Source organism: Athene noctua, chromosome Z, assembly GCF_965140245.1.
Source record: "Athene noctua chromosome Z, bAthNoc1.hap1.1, whole genome shotgun sequence".
In the NCBI taxonomy this organism is placed as follows: domain Eukaryota; kingdom Metazoa; phylum Chordata; class Aves; order Strigiformes; family Strigidae; genus Athene; species Athene noctua.
Genome location: NC_134077.1, coordinates 36,466,021 through 36,484,821, shown reverse-complemented (window position 1 = coordinate 36,484,821; position 18,801 = coordinate 36,466,021). Strand labels below are relative to the sequence as shown.

Here is an 18,801-nt window from a genome sequence, read left to right as displayed (position 1 = left end):
GGTTGCTTTATAAAACAAGGCCAGACTCATTAACTCAGGAAGATTCCATCTTCAGCCTACTGCCATGGATTTATTGCTGAACTATCAGCCTGGAAGATAAAAACCTTTTGGTAAAGAAACAGTTAAACTAGAAGTACAAAAAGTTCAATCTGTGTAAAGAATTATTTTTTCTATTTTAGCAGATGCTTTCATTCACACACATAATGGATCTGTTATCCTAGTTAGCTAGGGGGAAAAAAAAAAGTACTGTTTAGTCTTTTAAAGTTGTTGTATTGAAAACCAAAGTGAAATAAATGCTACTTTTCTTTTGTTGTGGGTTAGCAAGGATAACTGTAGGTTCCTTCTAATTGGATTCACAGATTTTATGATGTATCCATCACAGCTCCTGCATTATACATATAAAACTTAAAAATAGAGTGTATCCTTTTTAATAAGCAGCAATGTAATGAACAAATTATAGTGATTTATGAGAAAATAAGTGCTATAGAATTTTTCTTAAAGAGAAGGACTGGATATTTTAAGTCCTCTTCAATATCACAAAACCATAATTTAAAATCTCAAAATGAATTCCTTAAAATGTAAAAGAAGAAATGGTAGCAATTTGTCAGGTTTTTTGATCAGGCTAATGACAGTTAGCATTTTCTGAAGGTGGACGGCAAATTTCTGTGATAATTAGATTAAAACAAGCCATGGCTCTGTACTCTCAGTGTTCTGATTAATAACAGATTAGCTCAAAAAGGTATTTGAAATTTAAAGACATATCTCTAGAAACTAAGATCTTATCTCTTTTTTACTTCTTTACTTCAGGTACAGGCTATCTGTGTAAATTAAAGTTTGTGGATGAAGAGTAAAAATGTTTCCAGTCATGCTTACTAATATATATATGTGTGTGTGTGTGTGTGTGTATTTATATTAAATGGATTATTTTTTTTTTTCTCTGAGTTGATGTTTTTCCACAAGCTGGTACTTCCTCATATACAACAGGAGATGCAGTCCAGTTATGCTAATGATTTGCAGTTTGCACAGGATATATATTTAGAAATATTTCTGAATCAGATTTTATAGAAGGACAATGTGATAAATTATTTTAAAAATCTACTGATTTTTTAAAACTCTTCTTCTTAAGATGAAAATGATCTCTTAACAGACCATTTTTATTTTTATGGGTCATCTATATTCCTTTCTCTCTGTGATAATATAAAAGAGTTTTGTCTTTTTGTCAGTTATACTGACCACCAATTTCTGTGCTCTGACATCTCAGTAAAACTATAACAGGAAGTACATGCTACAATTAATCTGAGAAAGTAATCTGCAATAAGCTATATGCTTTAGAAGTATTTTCATAAAGAGCAACCTGAACTTCTCCAAAAAGAAAAAAGAGAAAGCAAGAAATAAAGGCCATGATGAATTATTAACTTATGTGTATCCATTCACAGCCAACTTTGTCAGACTCTATTTCATTCACAGATAGCTGTGAATGTTAAATTTTGCAGCCTCTGTTTTTCCGTGCCATTTTTCTGCATATCTCCCCAAGAAATTTATCCTGCATTTACATCGTAGCACTGCTGGTAACCACTGCAAATATCCCAGAGCTATAGGAAAAGGATCTTGAAATATGAAAATCTGTGTGAGAAAAGTGGCAAACTCCACAGGGAGATTATTCTGACATGCTATTCAACCAGGCAAGCTATCAGCCAGAAAAACAGATCAAGTTTTTAGCCACTTATTTTCTAGGTGATACCCAGCCGTTTTCCACAAAGGTGAAGATTTCAAACTGCCATTATTTAAAGCTGTTTGGCTTGTTGTGAAAGCACAAAGAAGTGCTACAAATACATGTTTAAAATGAATTCCAGCAATAAATAGCATAGAGAACATCGCCCTCTTTCTCCCATTTATTTTGGAAATACAAAATACAAAATATTGAGAAATAATTAAGTAATTATAATAAGTAAAAATGATCTAGATCTGTTTAAAGGTAGGAATGTATAGAACTCCATTCAGAAGAAGAAACTTGAAACATGTGGATTTGAACCTGTGAATCTGATGTAGGCATCATTTTATGCCCTTAGGATGCAAATTAGCTCTTAGAAATCCTAGTGTCAGTGTTTGTGGGAGAAAAGAAAGTACCCAATATCTCTCCACACATCTCTCAAAGTATTTAAAGGAAAGGACGAATTATACTTTAAAATATACACTTTCCTAAGCTGTGATTAAAAAATAGAGCTACGATTAAAATTTGGTTGAGGAACGGATAGCCATGTTCTCTTTCTGCTTGGGGGACTGAGGTGAATTGAATATAATCCCTGGTTCTGGAGACAACTCTGTGGCTTCCTTGGTATTTACTGAGGTGATAAATCAGGGCTCCAGTTTACCCTGGCAGTACACTAACCATCTATGTGTTCCCACACACCCATGTCAAGTCCCAAAACATAACCTTGGGCTGCAGCCCACAACTGCACAGCACTCAACTCTGCAGAGAACCTGCACGGACTGTGTGGTTGCGCTGTGTGGCCAGAGCATCCGGGAGAGGCAACACGAGGGAATGAAGCCTGGCTCACCACCCCGGGGAGTGGGGCACAGCACAAATGTAGGCAGTAACATCACAATGCAAACCAGAAATAATGTGTCTTTTATGCCTTTTCCAATTACAAACCCCTAAAATGTCCTGCTTAGGCCTTAAATGACTACTGTTGTATCTTACTGCTTTCAAAAGAAATGCAGACTCAGAATGACAACATCTCCTTTTTGTGAAACACATGACTTGTGCAGTCCCAACTGCTTTCAGGTGCCTGTACAGACCCACATATACATATACACATACACACAAACACATATTTGCACACAGTTGATACCCTGTACTGTGAGAGAGATCAGCAGGGAGAAGGGTCCTAGCTACTTCCGAGTATGTGTTAATGTTTGTATGCAGGCAACTTGGGAATGTAATCGTCCAGAATGTAAGTACTTAAAAATACTTAGGGTCTACTTTCTGAATGCCCAAATACTTTTGGGAAGTCTCGATTACAGTCTCTCAGAAGCCTATCTGATAGAGAAAAATAATGCTATGTGTCTCACTGTAGCTATGCTGTACAGTGCAGGACCCTGTAGAGATCAAGATAGCATTGCCTGAGCTACTTAAGGAAATACTAACACATCTATACGACAGTATCTCATGAGCCTTGCTGAGCGCTAATTTTCCTGGACAAGATGCTGTACTTTGGCAGTTAAGCCACTATAATGACTTATGCCTATGTGTCCACACTGCCCTGCACCTTTCTAGCAGTACCAGTTCGTTCAGATCTCTCCAGGCCTCAGACACCACTGCTGTGTGTTGCAGGGAATGCCAAACTTGCCTAAGTTATGGAGGTGCTAGGGAAAATTGGAAATAAGAGACATTTGATCAGTAACCTTGCCTCTAATATTTTTACATTGAAAAGAATATTTAGATTTTGTGTGTCTAAGCATAGACATGTTTTCTAAATCAAAATTCTACTATGGATAGTTCTGAAAGACTTTCAGCATTTAGTAATCTTTGACATTTTTCTGTATGTGATTTGTAAATAGTGATTACACTGCTATTTAGCAGCATTTAAATGTTGAAAAAATAGTTTTAAAATGCTTATTAGAAAACTTTCATCTTAAATATATGCCCTCATTATTATGATCTCATGGTAAAGTCAGCATTTTTTATGAGACTTCTCAATACAATGACATTTATTTTAAGGCAAAGGCCATATTGCTCCTGTGGTGTGCATGTTAGATGGTAGGAAACATGATAGAAAGGTCATGGCAACAGCAGTTTGATGAAAAATGAATAATTTGATTATTTTCATGGTGTGGATCAATAATGCTCTGAATCTACTGAAGCTCACTGCCTGAAGGCACTCAGATAATCAATGGCATAAAACAGAGGCTGCCTTTACCCAGGCTTGCAGCCTCTCTGATCTTTCTTGGGAAGACCCTTGACGCCTCTAATTTATGTCAACTGCATATCAAAGAAATTCCAAAGAGCCTGGGTCATAAAGAGTATTTTAGTGGTAACCATTTGAAGTCTACTTACATATGTTCCTTATGTAACTGTGTTTAAGTACTTCCCCTCCAACGCCTGGGAATTCCTAGAAAGGAATAAACGCTGCCTGGTACTAGCATAACAGTCAGTACCTTAGAAAAGGAAGGCTGGTTAGAAGAGGCAAATGTTCTAACCCTTTCTTCACTGCAAGCTGACAACAGTCCAAAGACAAGAATTTCAGTCAATGAGGCATGTAAACAAGCCCTTCTCTACCACCCAAGAATTCTCTTTAATGATGTGCCGGACACTGACATTTTTAATTTAACAGAGCAGACACTGGAAAAAATTCATTCTGTATGATATTGGGGAGAGACAGTTGAAGACCTAATGTTGTTCAGTAATTTCTCTGTTCATTTGCAATGGAAAAAGGGAGCTGGCATCTTCTAGCTGCCAAAAACTCTTTAGTCAAGGATACATACTTGGTTTTGTCTGTGGAGCTATTTTTCCCATCAAGGCTTTGCAAGCAAGAAAATAATTGCCAGTGGCAGTCCCGCTACTACAGTGTCTGCTGTAACAGTATTTACTCATTTCTTATCAGGTTTTAGCTACCATACTTTGAATACTTGTATATACGCACACATGCAAGTATGCTCACACACATTTGCAGGCACACAGTCAACATTGCTCTTCTATCTTCCTTGAAGTTTTCTCAAAAAGATTTATTTTTTCCTTTCAGCACTTGACTTCTACAGTACAAAAGATAGTGTATAATCCTTTGTAAGAACTAGGAGAGCATTAACCAGCAGTTAGAGGAATACAGACTGTACTACATACAGTTTAACTGATGAGGTAGTAAAACTTGTTTTCAGCATCAGGATCGTGGATTTTCTATAGCAGCTGAAGACAGGCTAACATTATTGCTTATTAGATCCTTGTTGATTGTTCAACATTAGCTAAATCCACAAAATAAGTATGTGTGTAAAACTGATCAGGTGATTCAGAGTCAGATCTAATTCCCAAGGTCAAGTATCTCTTTGGACATTTTCTAAGTACATAATTTTAGCGCAATCCATCAAAGACACCCACATACTCTTTTTGTCTATTAGCTCTTATAAAACACTAATGTTTAGGAGATTAAGTGGAGTCAGCTTTAACAGACAGAGCAATTCTCCTGAAGTGTTCAACCTCCCCTCAAACAATAAACCGTCTAAGACCAGGTTTGCAAAATGCTTTTTCTAACTTTACAACTGAACTGGAAATTATTATTCCTTGCAGGCTGAAATTCTGAGTTTTGTAACTGTCTTCTGTAAAGCACTGCAAGGGATACAAGGTAATGGTTTTGAGCATGAAGTTTCTTAGAATAAAAACCTGCATTTCCACAGGCTGTATCCAATCAGAAATTTGCAAGCCTAAGAGACATGCTTATGATGGGTATCACAAGCTGGACATTTCATTTATGATGGCTAGAAAAGAAACAATCCCTGCAGATATATTTGAAGATTTGAGATCAGAGATTCTGCGATGACTTTTAATTATTTCTGCTGTGTTCCCAAGCTTCTTGATCTCTATTCTCTCAACAGAGACATGATTCCTGAACGCTGTTTACAGAGTGAGGTGGAGCTGGACTGCTTCATCCTTTTTTATTCTAATGGTAAAGTGCTAAAAGTTATAGACATTATTAATATATTCCAAGTAAGGAAGCTATATAATAAGAAATCCAGAAATTTTTTCTTTTTTTATCATTATGGTTTTATCCAAATCCTTGTCCTTGTGTTTTCAAAGCCATTATATATATGAGCAAGTATAAGAGACATATAGAAAATTACCCTGGAAGTGTTACTTCCAGGGTAATACTGAAGTATTTTAGGGTTTTTTGTTTCTTTTTTCTTTCTTTTTTATTTTTATTTTTTTTTTTTTTTAAAAAAAAGTAGTCTGTCATAATAAAGACATGACATACCAATCACTTTTAGCCAAAAATATTCAAACCTCACAGAGGACAGATCTTAAATAAAACTTTTGTGAGCGTCTCAGGCTGTGGATGTAGCCTGTGGGTGTATTTTGAAAATCCATGCCTGCAAAAATTTATAATGGTCTTTTTTGTTCTCTAGATACTCTTTTAGCTAAAGATGTGAACACAGTACACTGAAAAAGAGGTACTAGAGTAGTGAATACCAAACCTGTTTAGACAGAAAAACAAATCTTCCTGTCTCATTCACCCACACATACCCACATGAGCACTCACTGTCACATGGACTCAGAAACAGGCACCAGTTCACACAAATGCAGCTTACCTGATCACATCTCATCAGCCCTAAATACCTAAGAGACTTGCTGCTTTGTGCAATTTGGGTGGCTCCATTGTCTGTGATTTCTTTGCACCATCCAACATCCACTGTCTCTATTGTCATGCTGTATCGTCCAATGGCTATCAGAGCTGTAAAGATATTAAAGGTATGAACTATAAAGCTCATGAAGATGGTAAGCTCAGTTCTACATATACACTAAATGATGTTGAAATTAAACTCTGAGAAGCAGCTGTCATGTACCTTGTAAAAGATCTTTAATTTCAGCATTTTTGACTATGAAATAAGCTCTTTTCAAATTAAGACCACACACATATGTAGACATACATAAACACCTAGATAAAAAGATCTTCCTATATATTTTTCTATCTATCAATCAAGATAAATAAACCAGTTAACAGAGATACTCTATACAAATTCTTTTAATTACTTTTTTTTTTTTTTTAAGAATCAAGGATCAAATAATTGAAATTGAGATAACTGTAGAATAAAAATAATTCTAACTCACTCCAGAGAAAATAACTGATTTTATACTATTAACACTTTCTGTTCAGCAAAATAATATTGCAAAGGCAGCACAGAGAATAACAGGACATTTTCTATGTCAATAAAACAAATGGTTTTAGAAAACCCTGCTGGTATCTTATGTCATACATTTTATAACTATATTCTAAAATTGCATTTGTTTCCCATTGTTCATACTGATGATATAATAACAACGATATGTCTTCCTTTCATGTTTTCTTCTTGGAACACTATTCCAGTAAAAAAATTAAAAATTAAAAAGGCCAGCAGGAATTAAACCAAAAACCTGAACCTTGATAAAAGGAAAGGAAAGAGAATCTGAAGTTCTGAAAGGACTGAAAAATAGTAGGAAGGAGAAACCATGAGGCATCAGAACAGGCTAGGAAGCCTCTATCATGATATGGCTAGTCTGGAATGACAGAAAGTATACAAATCACTAGCACCCTGGTCACTACAGACTAGAACACTTTTCAGGAAATACCAGCTCAGAAACTGCTAAGTCAAGTTGGAATTTATTAACAGAAATGAGCAACACCCTTCTGCAGCTAAAATCTCATCTTAAGAAAAAAGTCCAACATATCTGGTGTAGAAGTCAGCCATGTGCAGATAGCAAAAGGGTAGGATGTTTACACTTTTTAACTCTAGCTGTAATGCAGTTGCTGAAAAGGAAGATGAATGAGTGACTTAGTCCAAATAATGCAAGCATCTTTAAAGGGATGATTTTTCAGCAACTCTGGGCCAGTTCTGTTTATGCTACAGAACCTACTGTCAAAATAACCCAAAGAGGAGTTATGAAAAGCTGGTAGCTCTTCATATGCCAGATGTCAGTCTTAGCTAATCAGGGTGTAACTGAGATCTAGAAGCAGAGAGAAAACTCACCTGACCTCACAGTTGTTCTGCAAAGACCTGTACTGATGCTAGACAGCAGTAAGGATCATTTGGTAATTTAGGAATATTTAAGTGGACTTGATTTGCAAACAAAATCAGCCAAAAGAGGCCAAATAGGTGCAGAAAGGGCAGTAGTACATTTTTTTTTTCTTTCACGAGTGAGTTCACGAAAAAGGGCAGCGATAACTGAATTTTCTAACTCACATAATGAACTTATGATACAATCATCTACGTAGTTTCATTATGGTGACATTGATTTTTGTAGGACAATACCAGCGTCCTATTTTCATCGCAGTACATCCCTAGAAAAAAAGTCCTAATTTTGCAAATACGTAACTATATGTATAGCAGAACATAAACTTGTACTTTTTTTACAGAGTCCTTTTAAAATATCACTTTAATAAAAATTATAGAAAGAAAGTCAGGAACTTTTTGCACATATTATGCAATAACAAAAGCTATAGCAATTATAGATTATTGTGACTCCTCACAAAATGTTATAGACTTAAAGCAGTGCAGGAATACTGAAAGCCTGCCATTACAGGAGAATATTGTCAGTTAAACAAAATCTCAAATACTGTTTCTATTTGAATTTTTTTGATAGATTTTGTGAAGTCACAATCATATTCTGTCAATTTCAATGCTTCATGTAAAACTGATAATGAGAAGAAAATCAACAGAGAGTACTTTTATGGGGGTGACATAAAAGGTCATCAGATAAGACGTTAAAGGAAATTAAAGATATAATTTCTGTGAGTTCCCTCACAAGACTTAGATTAGAGAGGAAGTAGGGGATGGCGCTGTTTCAAGACCAAAAAAGGGTATTATACTGTGTGCAGAATGCCCAAGATTAAAATATAACCTGACCATCATTAGTCCAAGAAGCTGCTCTGAATGTGGCAAAAAATGGCTTAAAAGCATGAAATTACCTGAAGGCATCTTGACATGCACATATTAAACAAATTGGAAGAAGGAAACCTTCTCTGTCTTACTCATATACACTATTTCATAACAGAATATTCATAGAAAACCACTATATAATTAAACATAATTTAAAACATATTAATTAATTGTTTGATACATTAGTCTTTGTATTTTGGCATTCTGGAGAGTAAAGCATTTATTTTCTAGAGTAGGTCCTTATTAAATCTCAGTTAAGTTTTATGTCTTTTTTTATACAAAGATAAAAATATTTTTACCTTTTATATAATGGAAAAATGACTTAATAATTATTGAAATAATTACAAAATAATTATCAAATAACAGATCATGAAGCCTCTTCGCAGAACTGGCTTTCACTGCTTGTCTTCTGAACATCTTTGCTTTAACCAGCCAATTGTTATTGTTTCATTTCCCTGAAGTATTAAAAGGGATGAAAAAGATCATCCCTATGATTTGGGAAGCATAAGTAAGTTTCCATAAATCGAAGTGTATATGTATGATTTTTCGACACTCTCATTACTATATTCTGTCAATTATCAGGAAAACTAGAACACAACTTTAATGATACCATGAGACAACCACCATGCTTTTTGGTACAAGCAACAATACTTAAAAGAGTAACACAAAATGGAATAAAAACCCCTCAGGATGTTATGTATCAATATGATACATAAAAAATAGAATGGAAAAAAAAAAAATTCCAACCGTGACGTTTGGGTAGCAGGGCTTTCTAAGTGAACATATTTTGCAGTTTAGAAGTTCCAGACTGGTTTTCAGACAACTGTTAATCTGTTGTCTTTCACTGTGTTCCACATTTATGTATATGCAAATAATTGAATGAATTTTCAGGCTTTAATCAATACTATAGAATAGGGACTGCTGAATGGATAGCATTTTTGTCTGCCTGGCCTTTCCCTTGCAGCATTCCTCATCACTGTCTCAACCCTAATCATTCCTACAGAGCCCCTGCTGTCATAGGCACATATTTGATTCTCTGTTCAGCAGTATTAAATAGCTGAGTATTCTCTAATACATAAGCATAACTGACAACATTTTTCTAATTTAATTACAAATGACACTAGAAATCAATTACTGCATGATGGCTGAAGACTTACAATTTTCTGTCATATGCTAGTAGAAAATAACATACTTATTTTGTATTTTGCAACTCTTTGTCCTCAGGTTAGCAGAAATCTTTTGGGAAAGCCCAGTATTTAGACAAGCATGTAAACTTGTCAAAACACTATATGTTACACTGTAGTAATATATTGCAACAGTTCATCTATCAAACATATAGAGGGTATGCCATTTTAAAACACCAATGACTGTATTTTCTGAAAATTTCAATGTGTGCAGCTGCACCCCCACAAGAGCTTGGTCAGAGACAAGATAAACTGTTTCTATCAGCAACCAACAGTGGGAGTTAAAAAAAGGCTACGAGAACAGGTGAAAATGTAACAGTATTTTCCCAGAAGACTTTCCTCACATGAAAAAAATTGTGGTCAGGGACTTTCTGAACTTGGGTTTATGCCTCTGTACTTCTGTAAATTCATCTAATCAGTCTTGTAATCCACAAAATCTTTTAGGTTTCACAAGATCCTGTGGCAAGGAGTCCTTCAGTTCAACTACGCTCTCTTTTGAAAACCACCTTCCCTTGTTTGTTTTGAACCTGCCCTAAAACTTGATTGAGGGCTTCCCCTTTTATGACTGCTTAGTTCCTTTGCTAATTCTTTCTAGAAATCCCAACAGACTGTATCAACTTACTCCTTTCCTGACTTCTTCAAAGTACTGTCTGATAGGATTATGAAGAACAACCTCTCTTAACAAAAGCTGTACCTAGTCTGCCTGGATATGTCATATTTATTCATGTGTTCACTATCGTATTCCATATTACGACTAATATGCCTTATACAGATATCAGGTTTACCAGTAAATATTTTTTTGATCTTCCCTGATTTTTTTTTTTTTTTTAAAAGCAATCCTGTGGCAGTCAAGCAGGTTTAAGTGAAGGATTACACAGTCTAGTTAGGAGATCAGCTATTTCATCCTTGAGTTCTTTTGGAAGTCTTGAGTACACATAGTTCTTCTACTTGTATGAACAAAATACTTTCTTTAAGCCACAAGTTTCAGCTAAGAAAATGTTTGCATTCCTCAACATCTTTTCTTCCTCTCTGCATTTTCCCAAAATAATTGGAATACATTGCTATTCTTGGAAAGTCTGTCAGTAATTTAACAAGGAAACACAGTAAAAGCCTTATAAACTAAGTTTGGATTCTGTGACTTAGGAACTTGTGGCACAGTCAGCAGTAAAGAACAGTCACAGGCGTGTTTCAATGCTAATGATAACCGAACTTGAAAACATAGTGAGTGAATGAATTGGACACGATACATTGAAAGTAAGTAGAGCTGGGTACACAAAAATTCACCATGGTCTTTGACATAAGAACCTCTCTGTATGTGAATATTTAATGATTCATCCAATTCTTTTACTTCATTTTTTATACTCCCATTTATTTTGTCAAAGCCAGATTTCATATTTGTTTTTCCAGTGCTGGGTTGGTGGAATGGAAATAGCTGATGTACAGCTCTTACATAGCAGAAGATAAAGTGTAATGTCTCTAACTGGAATTGGAAAATCAGCCTTGAGCTGTATTAAGAAAAAACATTTTCCAGTTGTAATGGTATTTTGTTGTAGCTCAGAAGGTAAAAGGACATAAGCAGGACCAGGTTTGTAGGCAGAGGTAGCATCTTTTAGACGATGAACTAGAATAGTTAGAGAAATAAGCCAAGTTTTGTCCTTAGTGGAGCATCATTAGAAACAAATAGTAACATCTTTTTTTTTTAAACATTAAGTTAAACTGACATAGCAAAGTGCATCTGCTACTACAGGCAGAAATAACTGCCTTAGTCGGAGAGGAAAGGTCTCCATTTAACTAGATGTAAACTCTGAAACCAATGGTTGCAGTGCAAATGTTGTCATGGTTAAACTATTTCTGATCGTAATCTAGGCAGACACTGAGCTCTTGCATCTAACAAATATGGGTGGAGGTCAGACTGCTGTATTTATTTTGTAGGATTGTTTTGGTAAACTGTAGTTGGCAGTGTATCATCTTGAAGCTTTCCTCCTTGATTTTGTCTATATACTATAAAAAAATCAGAAACAGGTATTGATTAAGATGTTAAATAAACCAGTAATCTAACGTTTATAATTTAGTCATGAACATTTCCAAGTTTACGGTCACTACAACAGAAGAAATAACATATGTATCTTTGGTATGAACAACTGCTATTTGGCCAACTCAATTAAATTTTAATGTATTTTTAAATCTGGAAACAAATATTCTAAGTTTTGCATAATTTTACCAAATAATATTGTTTGGAAATTAAGCAGAATTGCATCCAATTAAACATATTTTTACTGAGATGCACCTACTACACAATAGAGTACTTCCTTAATCAATAAATCCTAGTTCAATTTTGTTGAAAATACACTTCTGTGAGGTTAACTGTATTGCTGTTTTTCTCCTGTCATCACCGAACACACTGCATATATATAATGCACTGCATTTGGTCAGCTGTCAGTAAGGACTGTATAGGAATGTTTTTAAAAATTGATTATGATTGACATCACCCTGACACCAGGGCATTACACATGTATATGCATTCACACAAAAAACATTCTAGCATTTATTAAGCTCTTTTTTCATTAATGTCAAAAGCATTTAAATGTGCAAGAATTAGAATTTAAAATTTCCAACCTCCCTAAGGGGTTTCCACACAGTAGAAATCAGTCAACTAAGTATTACCAAGTAACAAAATTGTTATGGAACTTTTCATTATCGTTTATTTATTACATAGCCAAAAGCTATGAAGGGGGCTTTGATAGCCATCTACTAGCTCCTGATGACTTTATTTTCATATAAAATACATTTAATACAGGTAAATATTTTTTCTGTAAAAGACACAGAAATAATTGGTATATAGTTACCCAGATATGGTCTGGTTGTAGTACAAAAAAACTAGGAGGAAGTTTATGAGAGTTAAAATTGCAAAAAGTAGATGTAATAAAAATAAAATTAGCAAAGAAAACTATACATTTAGATGTTAGAAAATGGTGTAACAGTTCAGCTTAGTGGGCTGTAAAATATTCTCCTTCTGCTGGTGGAGTTACGCAATTACTCTCATCTGCTTAAGTTATTTAAAATATCAAGGACAAAACTCTGGAAAGGCTACAAAGAGAATCTTGTACAAGGCAGACAAAACAAGCCAATTTAAATGATCTTTTCTAGCTTTCATTACATTATTCTATTGAAATAGAAACAAAGAGAAAGATGTAAATGACGCACATAAACATTTGAGTGCATTGAAGCTTTACCGATCACCATATTAGTCTGATATTCCATTTCTAGTGATTTGTGGAAAACATTTATAAACTAATCTGCAATTTGAGACAAACACTTGTCAATTGTAAAATACAGTTGAGTATTTAGACAATATACTGACAACTAATTTTAATATATTATTACATTTACAAATTAAAACATTAACTTAGATATGTTAATAATATCCTCTACAGTATACAACAGATTTAAGTATTGAGTATTTAGTTAATATAAATATTGCTTATATATAGAAAAGGCTCTTCTTTACAAGTGCAAACCTATAAAAACATATTCTCAGAAAATTTTTCAGTGACTGCAGTTTTTTTTGCCTGAATTTGGGCAACAGATTTTCATTCTTTAGAGCAAATCTTGATGCTATAAGCAAAAGCTTGATAATTTTGCCCACATGATACTAACAGATAGGATTTGTGTTTACCTCCTGCATCGATGAGGTTGATGGTTACCTGCCATGCAAATAACATGAGGTCTTTCAATTTAGCTAATCTGTTATGTGCAGAGACAGTGTATGTGCCTAATCCCAATTACATGTGTCAAAAGATGTTTTGTTGCTGTAACTATGGACAGTGGTTGAAGAAATCACTGCTTGAGCTCTCTGCTACTTTGTTCATCCAGCAGAGTAATCATAGATCACAATTCATGTTGCCTCTGCCTTAAATGAAAAACATTTGTATAAATCTCACTGAGTGATACACCTTTTTATAAAATTCATCTACTCCCATTTCAAATTTGACAACTAAACATTTGTTCATCATACAGTGATATAAATTATGCTCCAAGCACTGTAGTTCATCTGCTACTAAATAAAGCTTACAATGGATGTTTCGCTCCAAAATTTCAGTTTGTGCCGGTTTCCCAGTCAAAAGTCTAATTGTGCTTGGGGTTTTGCACATCCAGCTGACAGGTAGTATGACATGCATTTTTTTCCTTTTACAATCATGATCTCACATAAAAGCTACATTTCAGTGCCACCATGACATAGCAAAGCAAGAGAGACAGCATTTGTACAAGACCTGGCTTTATACCACAGAACTCAGTCCCATTTATAATCAAGCCCTTAAATACATTCCTGGTTTTAACTGTATCAGCAGTTCCCTTGAAATAAGAGTAAATACATCAACAGAGGAAGTAAGCATGAACTTCACTGTTCTCATAATCAAATATCAATCTTAATTCCCTAACTACTTTCTCTTACAGGACATACACTCATGTAATAAGCAAACAGGGAAGTAGTTAAGTCCTTTTTCCCATGGTATGGCAGTGATTCAAAAGGGGGATTGGTCAGTGGTTTTTTTAATATTTTACGCTAGTGGTATTTTAACATTTATAGCAAGTGCTTGCAGAACACAGTAACTAGAAAGGTACATAAGTAGGTAAAGACTTAAGCTACTGTAAATCCTAAAAAAGGTTAGAAAGCCCAGCCTGAAAAAATTTCCTGTTGGAATGCTGTTGGAATCTCTTTGCATGGCAAGCCTGCATTTTAACATTCTCACTGTATTTTGTTTTTTCTGTTGTCTTCAACTGCCTCAGGCTGCTGGAGGTCCCCTGTGATAATTTTATTGTTATACCTTTGTGCATATGTGGCTGTGGGCATTTCTTGAGAATGAAGTATGGGACTGCAATAAAATGCAGAAAGATATAGGGGCATGGCCATACTGGGAAACCAATCTAATAAGATGGCTCAAGTAAACAAAAAGGACACAATCTTATCCCTTGAGCAAACCTGTTTTCTCCAAGAGTTTAGGAAATCTGGTTAAATCCCTTCTCTCTGTATGAATATTTTGACCTTTATTTGGAAGTATGGTGGCAAACCACTCAAGTAGTGATACTACTGTAATTTTGACTAAAAAGCTGTTTGAAAGAGAACACGCATATTTTAAACCAATGTATTTCTGGTTTCCCTTTTGAAAATAAAATCTTATTACTTAAAGTATTAGTTACATAAAGAAATCTAAAGAAATTCTCTGAAGGCATGAAAAGTGCCAAGGAACTGAAAAGACCTAATGCCTGTGAGAGGAAAGATGGCAGAGACTGCTTTTATGCAGGAAAAGTACTTTATTTTATATTTTTCATATAAAATACATTTAATACAGGTAAATATTTTTTCTGTAAAAGACACAGAAATAATTGGTATATAGTTACCCAGATATGGTCTGGTTGTAGTATATGGTTACCATTAAGTTGGTCCAGTATACACTGATATACTCAGTACCAACTTTATTAGCTGGCACATAGAAAAAGGGCAACTGAACTTCTATCCTACAGTTCAAATCCCATGAAACATGGGCGAATTGAGGGCTATGATTTCCCATGTAGAATTAATCTTACTGTTTGCTTTACTTTTTTACCTTGCGTATTTGGCCAGACTAAAACCATAAACAAAACAGTACATTTGTATGGAGATTATTAAAAAAACTACCTGTTGCCCTATAATGCAAGCAAAACTCTGCCATAAACTAGAAATGATATTGAAAAAACAGAAAAGGGAGATATTTCAAAATAATTTTTAACATAGCAAGCAAGTATTAAACAGCTGCTTCCTCAGAAGTCCACAGTAAGAACATGGGCTAAGCTATGGACAAAATAATACAAAATAGCTTGCTGTATTTTATACAGGGCTCTTAAGAAGGAATTTCAACATGGACAACAATGAATTAATGCTAAATACAGTAGAAGAAAGGCTGCATGACATTTCAGCCCTTTCAACATCTTTTTCTCAACAGCAAAAAACAAACCACAACGAAGAAAACATCAAAATCTTCAGTACAAGGATGTAAAAAGATACTAGTACTGGAAACTGAAAGGCATACAGCACATTTAGTTCTGTCCTGACTGTAGACATCTCATAAAAATATTAAAAAATACCCACTTCAGAGATGGACTGTGAAAGTGGCAGTAGCCGTTGATTTTAACCGCATGGTCGTAAGACAAAACAGCCCCTGTGGACCAAGTTGTTAAAAACAGTTCTATTTTCACTTGTCTGAGGACACTGAAACATAACTTGCTTTCTTAGCATTATTTTGCATAGGAGTATTTCCATTATTGCACAGACACAGTCTGATTGCAAATGGAAGACAGTAAGCCTGACTTCAATCCTCAAGAAAATTATGGAGCCAATTTTCCTGAAAGACACATCTGAAGGACACATCAACCAGCACAGATCTACAGTGTGAACCTGACTGCCTTTCTGTGATGAGATTACTGACTCTGTGGAGAAGGGATATGTAAATGATTTTTTTTGCTATAGACTTTTAAAGATGACTGTTTCGTTTTTCAGTCCAAAGATAGAAACATTTTTGTGCCAGGGTAACAAAGACACCAAAAATTACCCAAACCCCTTAAACAGGAATAAGAGATATGCAAGAAAACTTAAATACAATCTTTTCAAAACAGATAATAGGTTTTGAGCTTATTTGAACAAAATGTACCTAACCTATGAAAGCTGTTACTTCAAGATGCTATTGCATGCAGGAGCTTAGTAGCATTCAGAGATGACAGTCAGTAGTGATGACAGTGAAAACCCAGATGTAGACAGCATTAAAAATAAAGGCTGTAACCCTGAATGATGTGAGGTACATGAAACACATTAACCCAGAGAGGCAGGAAAGAAATAATCTTTTTTGAAATCTGGCATAATTTGGAGAACTAGTGTATGCACTGATTTATGTGAATGCTTTGAAAGCTGGACCTTGGAGCATTTCAGGGTCTATAGAGACAGTCACAGGATGCAGAATATCACACACAGACTAGATGTAAAATTCACTTAATGTTTTGCTGGAACAACTTGAGATAATAAACTGGCAGAAGCTAGAAAACTCACTTTATATCACTTATTAAATACATAGATATTAATATACAAGTTATTAGCTAATATGTATATATTTGTACATATATTATTTATATATATAAAATTAATAATACTGCAGTCACTTATTAACTATCTCTTATTATTCCAAACTTCTGGTAAATGAGTTGGGTTTGGCAAGTCCAAATTTCACAGAAGAAATAAAAACCAAGATGTTAAGATGCTGATTGTCAAAAAAGCAAAATTTTAGTTAGTTCTTAGTCACATGGGGTTGTAAGAGAGTGGGTAGAGACAGAAGATGTTTTCACAATGAGGGAATTTAACTCTTTAGCTTGTTCAATTATGGGATCAGCCAAGATAAGAGAGTGCCACTCTGGAGAATGACAGAAAGCAATCCTAAATTATGTGGGAATACACCCTTTTGCAAATTTAGCTTTGTCCTTCTTGCCTAATGACTCTAGCTACTGTATTCTTCTGATTAATAAATACTGACTTGAAAAGGCTGCTCAATGGTCTGCAAACACTTGCTGAGACAAAGGATGACAATCTGTGACACAGGTCTATACTCATTCTGTCACAGAGGGAAAATGTTGAAAATAGAGGTCCTAAACTGAAGAACAATAGAATTGTGCATTTTGCCCTTTCAAAGAGGAGGACTCATAAATTTATCAACTTGAAAGACTACACATAAAAAAGAATATGGACTGGAGGAAGGAGAATATCTAACAAATGCATGGCAACATGTTACTTCTGTCATCCACTAAAGAATTTCATACTGTTTGGTGGTGAGATAAAAACAGTGACTACTTAAACCATGATTCAGTATAACCATTCTGCAGTTTCTACGAATTTAGCAAGAAATAGAACACAATAGATACATTTTTAGTACATAAAACTGAATCAAATGGAGAGAAATAAGACAAATATAATAAATACCTGCTAGAATATACAAACTGCTTACAAAAATAAAATTTTAGGTTTACAATCTAAAAGTGGAAGAAATGGTTATTGAAAGTTTTGGATTTCATTATAAAACTCCTGGTGTGTAACTATCCAGTACTCAGTTAAGAGGGTATATATTTGACTGTTCACCAAAGCATACAAAAAGTAAGAGGCAATAAAACCAAATCTACCATAGAGCATGAGGTGTCACATCAGACAGACTGTTCAGGAACTTCAACAAACATATGTGGTCAGTATTTTTAACTCACACAGACAGACCCAATGCCTTTTTAAGATACAGATATTCACAGTTCTTTATTTTAGGAGTACAGGTTATTTTTCATGAAGAACGGCATAATTATTTTTCTAAATTAGCCAGTTCATATTCACTCTTTTTGATCAGTCTTCTTGCAAAATGGTGAGCATAGACTAGAAAACTGAGATTCATGCAGTAGGGTTAGAAATGCCGCATAATTTTTTTAAAGTTGTATGCTTAGGAACTTGGAATATGGGCTTGACACAACAGCACTGAACAGAATGAAAAAATTTCTGTGGACTTCAAGATAATATAGATGATGTTATAAAAAGGGAGCTAGCTGTGTGAAAGGGCTAGACAGGAGAGAAGGTGAGTGATCATGTGAAATACAGCACATTTTATAAGCAGAGAAGAGCAGAGAAGAGAATGAAATTTAATTTAAAAGTGAAACAATAAAAAATTCCTCCACATACTTACATAGACATGTCTGCACAGACCACATAAAATCCATGCATATAGGATAACATAACATAACATCTTTATTAAAACTCTTCACAGCTTTGGAATATCATTCTCTGACACATTCTGTTTCCTCTATAACTACCTCTGGGCCTTTTTTCCCCCATATTTTTCTAAAAAAAAGTATGTTGGCATCAAACATTGTATTTTGCTTGCCCCATGCACATCTGTAATTGCAGTGAACTGCTAAAAATGTAAACAAACCAACCACTTCA

At 34.7% G+C, this 18,801-nt stretch overlaps 1 protein-coding gene across 1 annotated transcript in view; it reads right to left on the bottom strand.

Annotated features, from left to right (window-relative positions):
* Positions 1-18,801, bottom strand: part of FBXL17 (F-box and leucine rich repeat protein 17) — a 318,512-nt gene that overhangs the window by 9,606 nt on the left and 290,105 nt on the right. Inside the window, exon 8 of the mRNA XM_074932732.1 lies at positions 6,298-6,440. Coding sequence (XP_074788833.1) covers positions 6,298-6,440 — 143 coding nt within the window. The remainder of the gene's footprint in view (positions 1-6,297; positions 6,441-18,801) is intronic.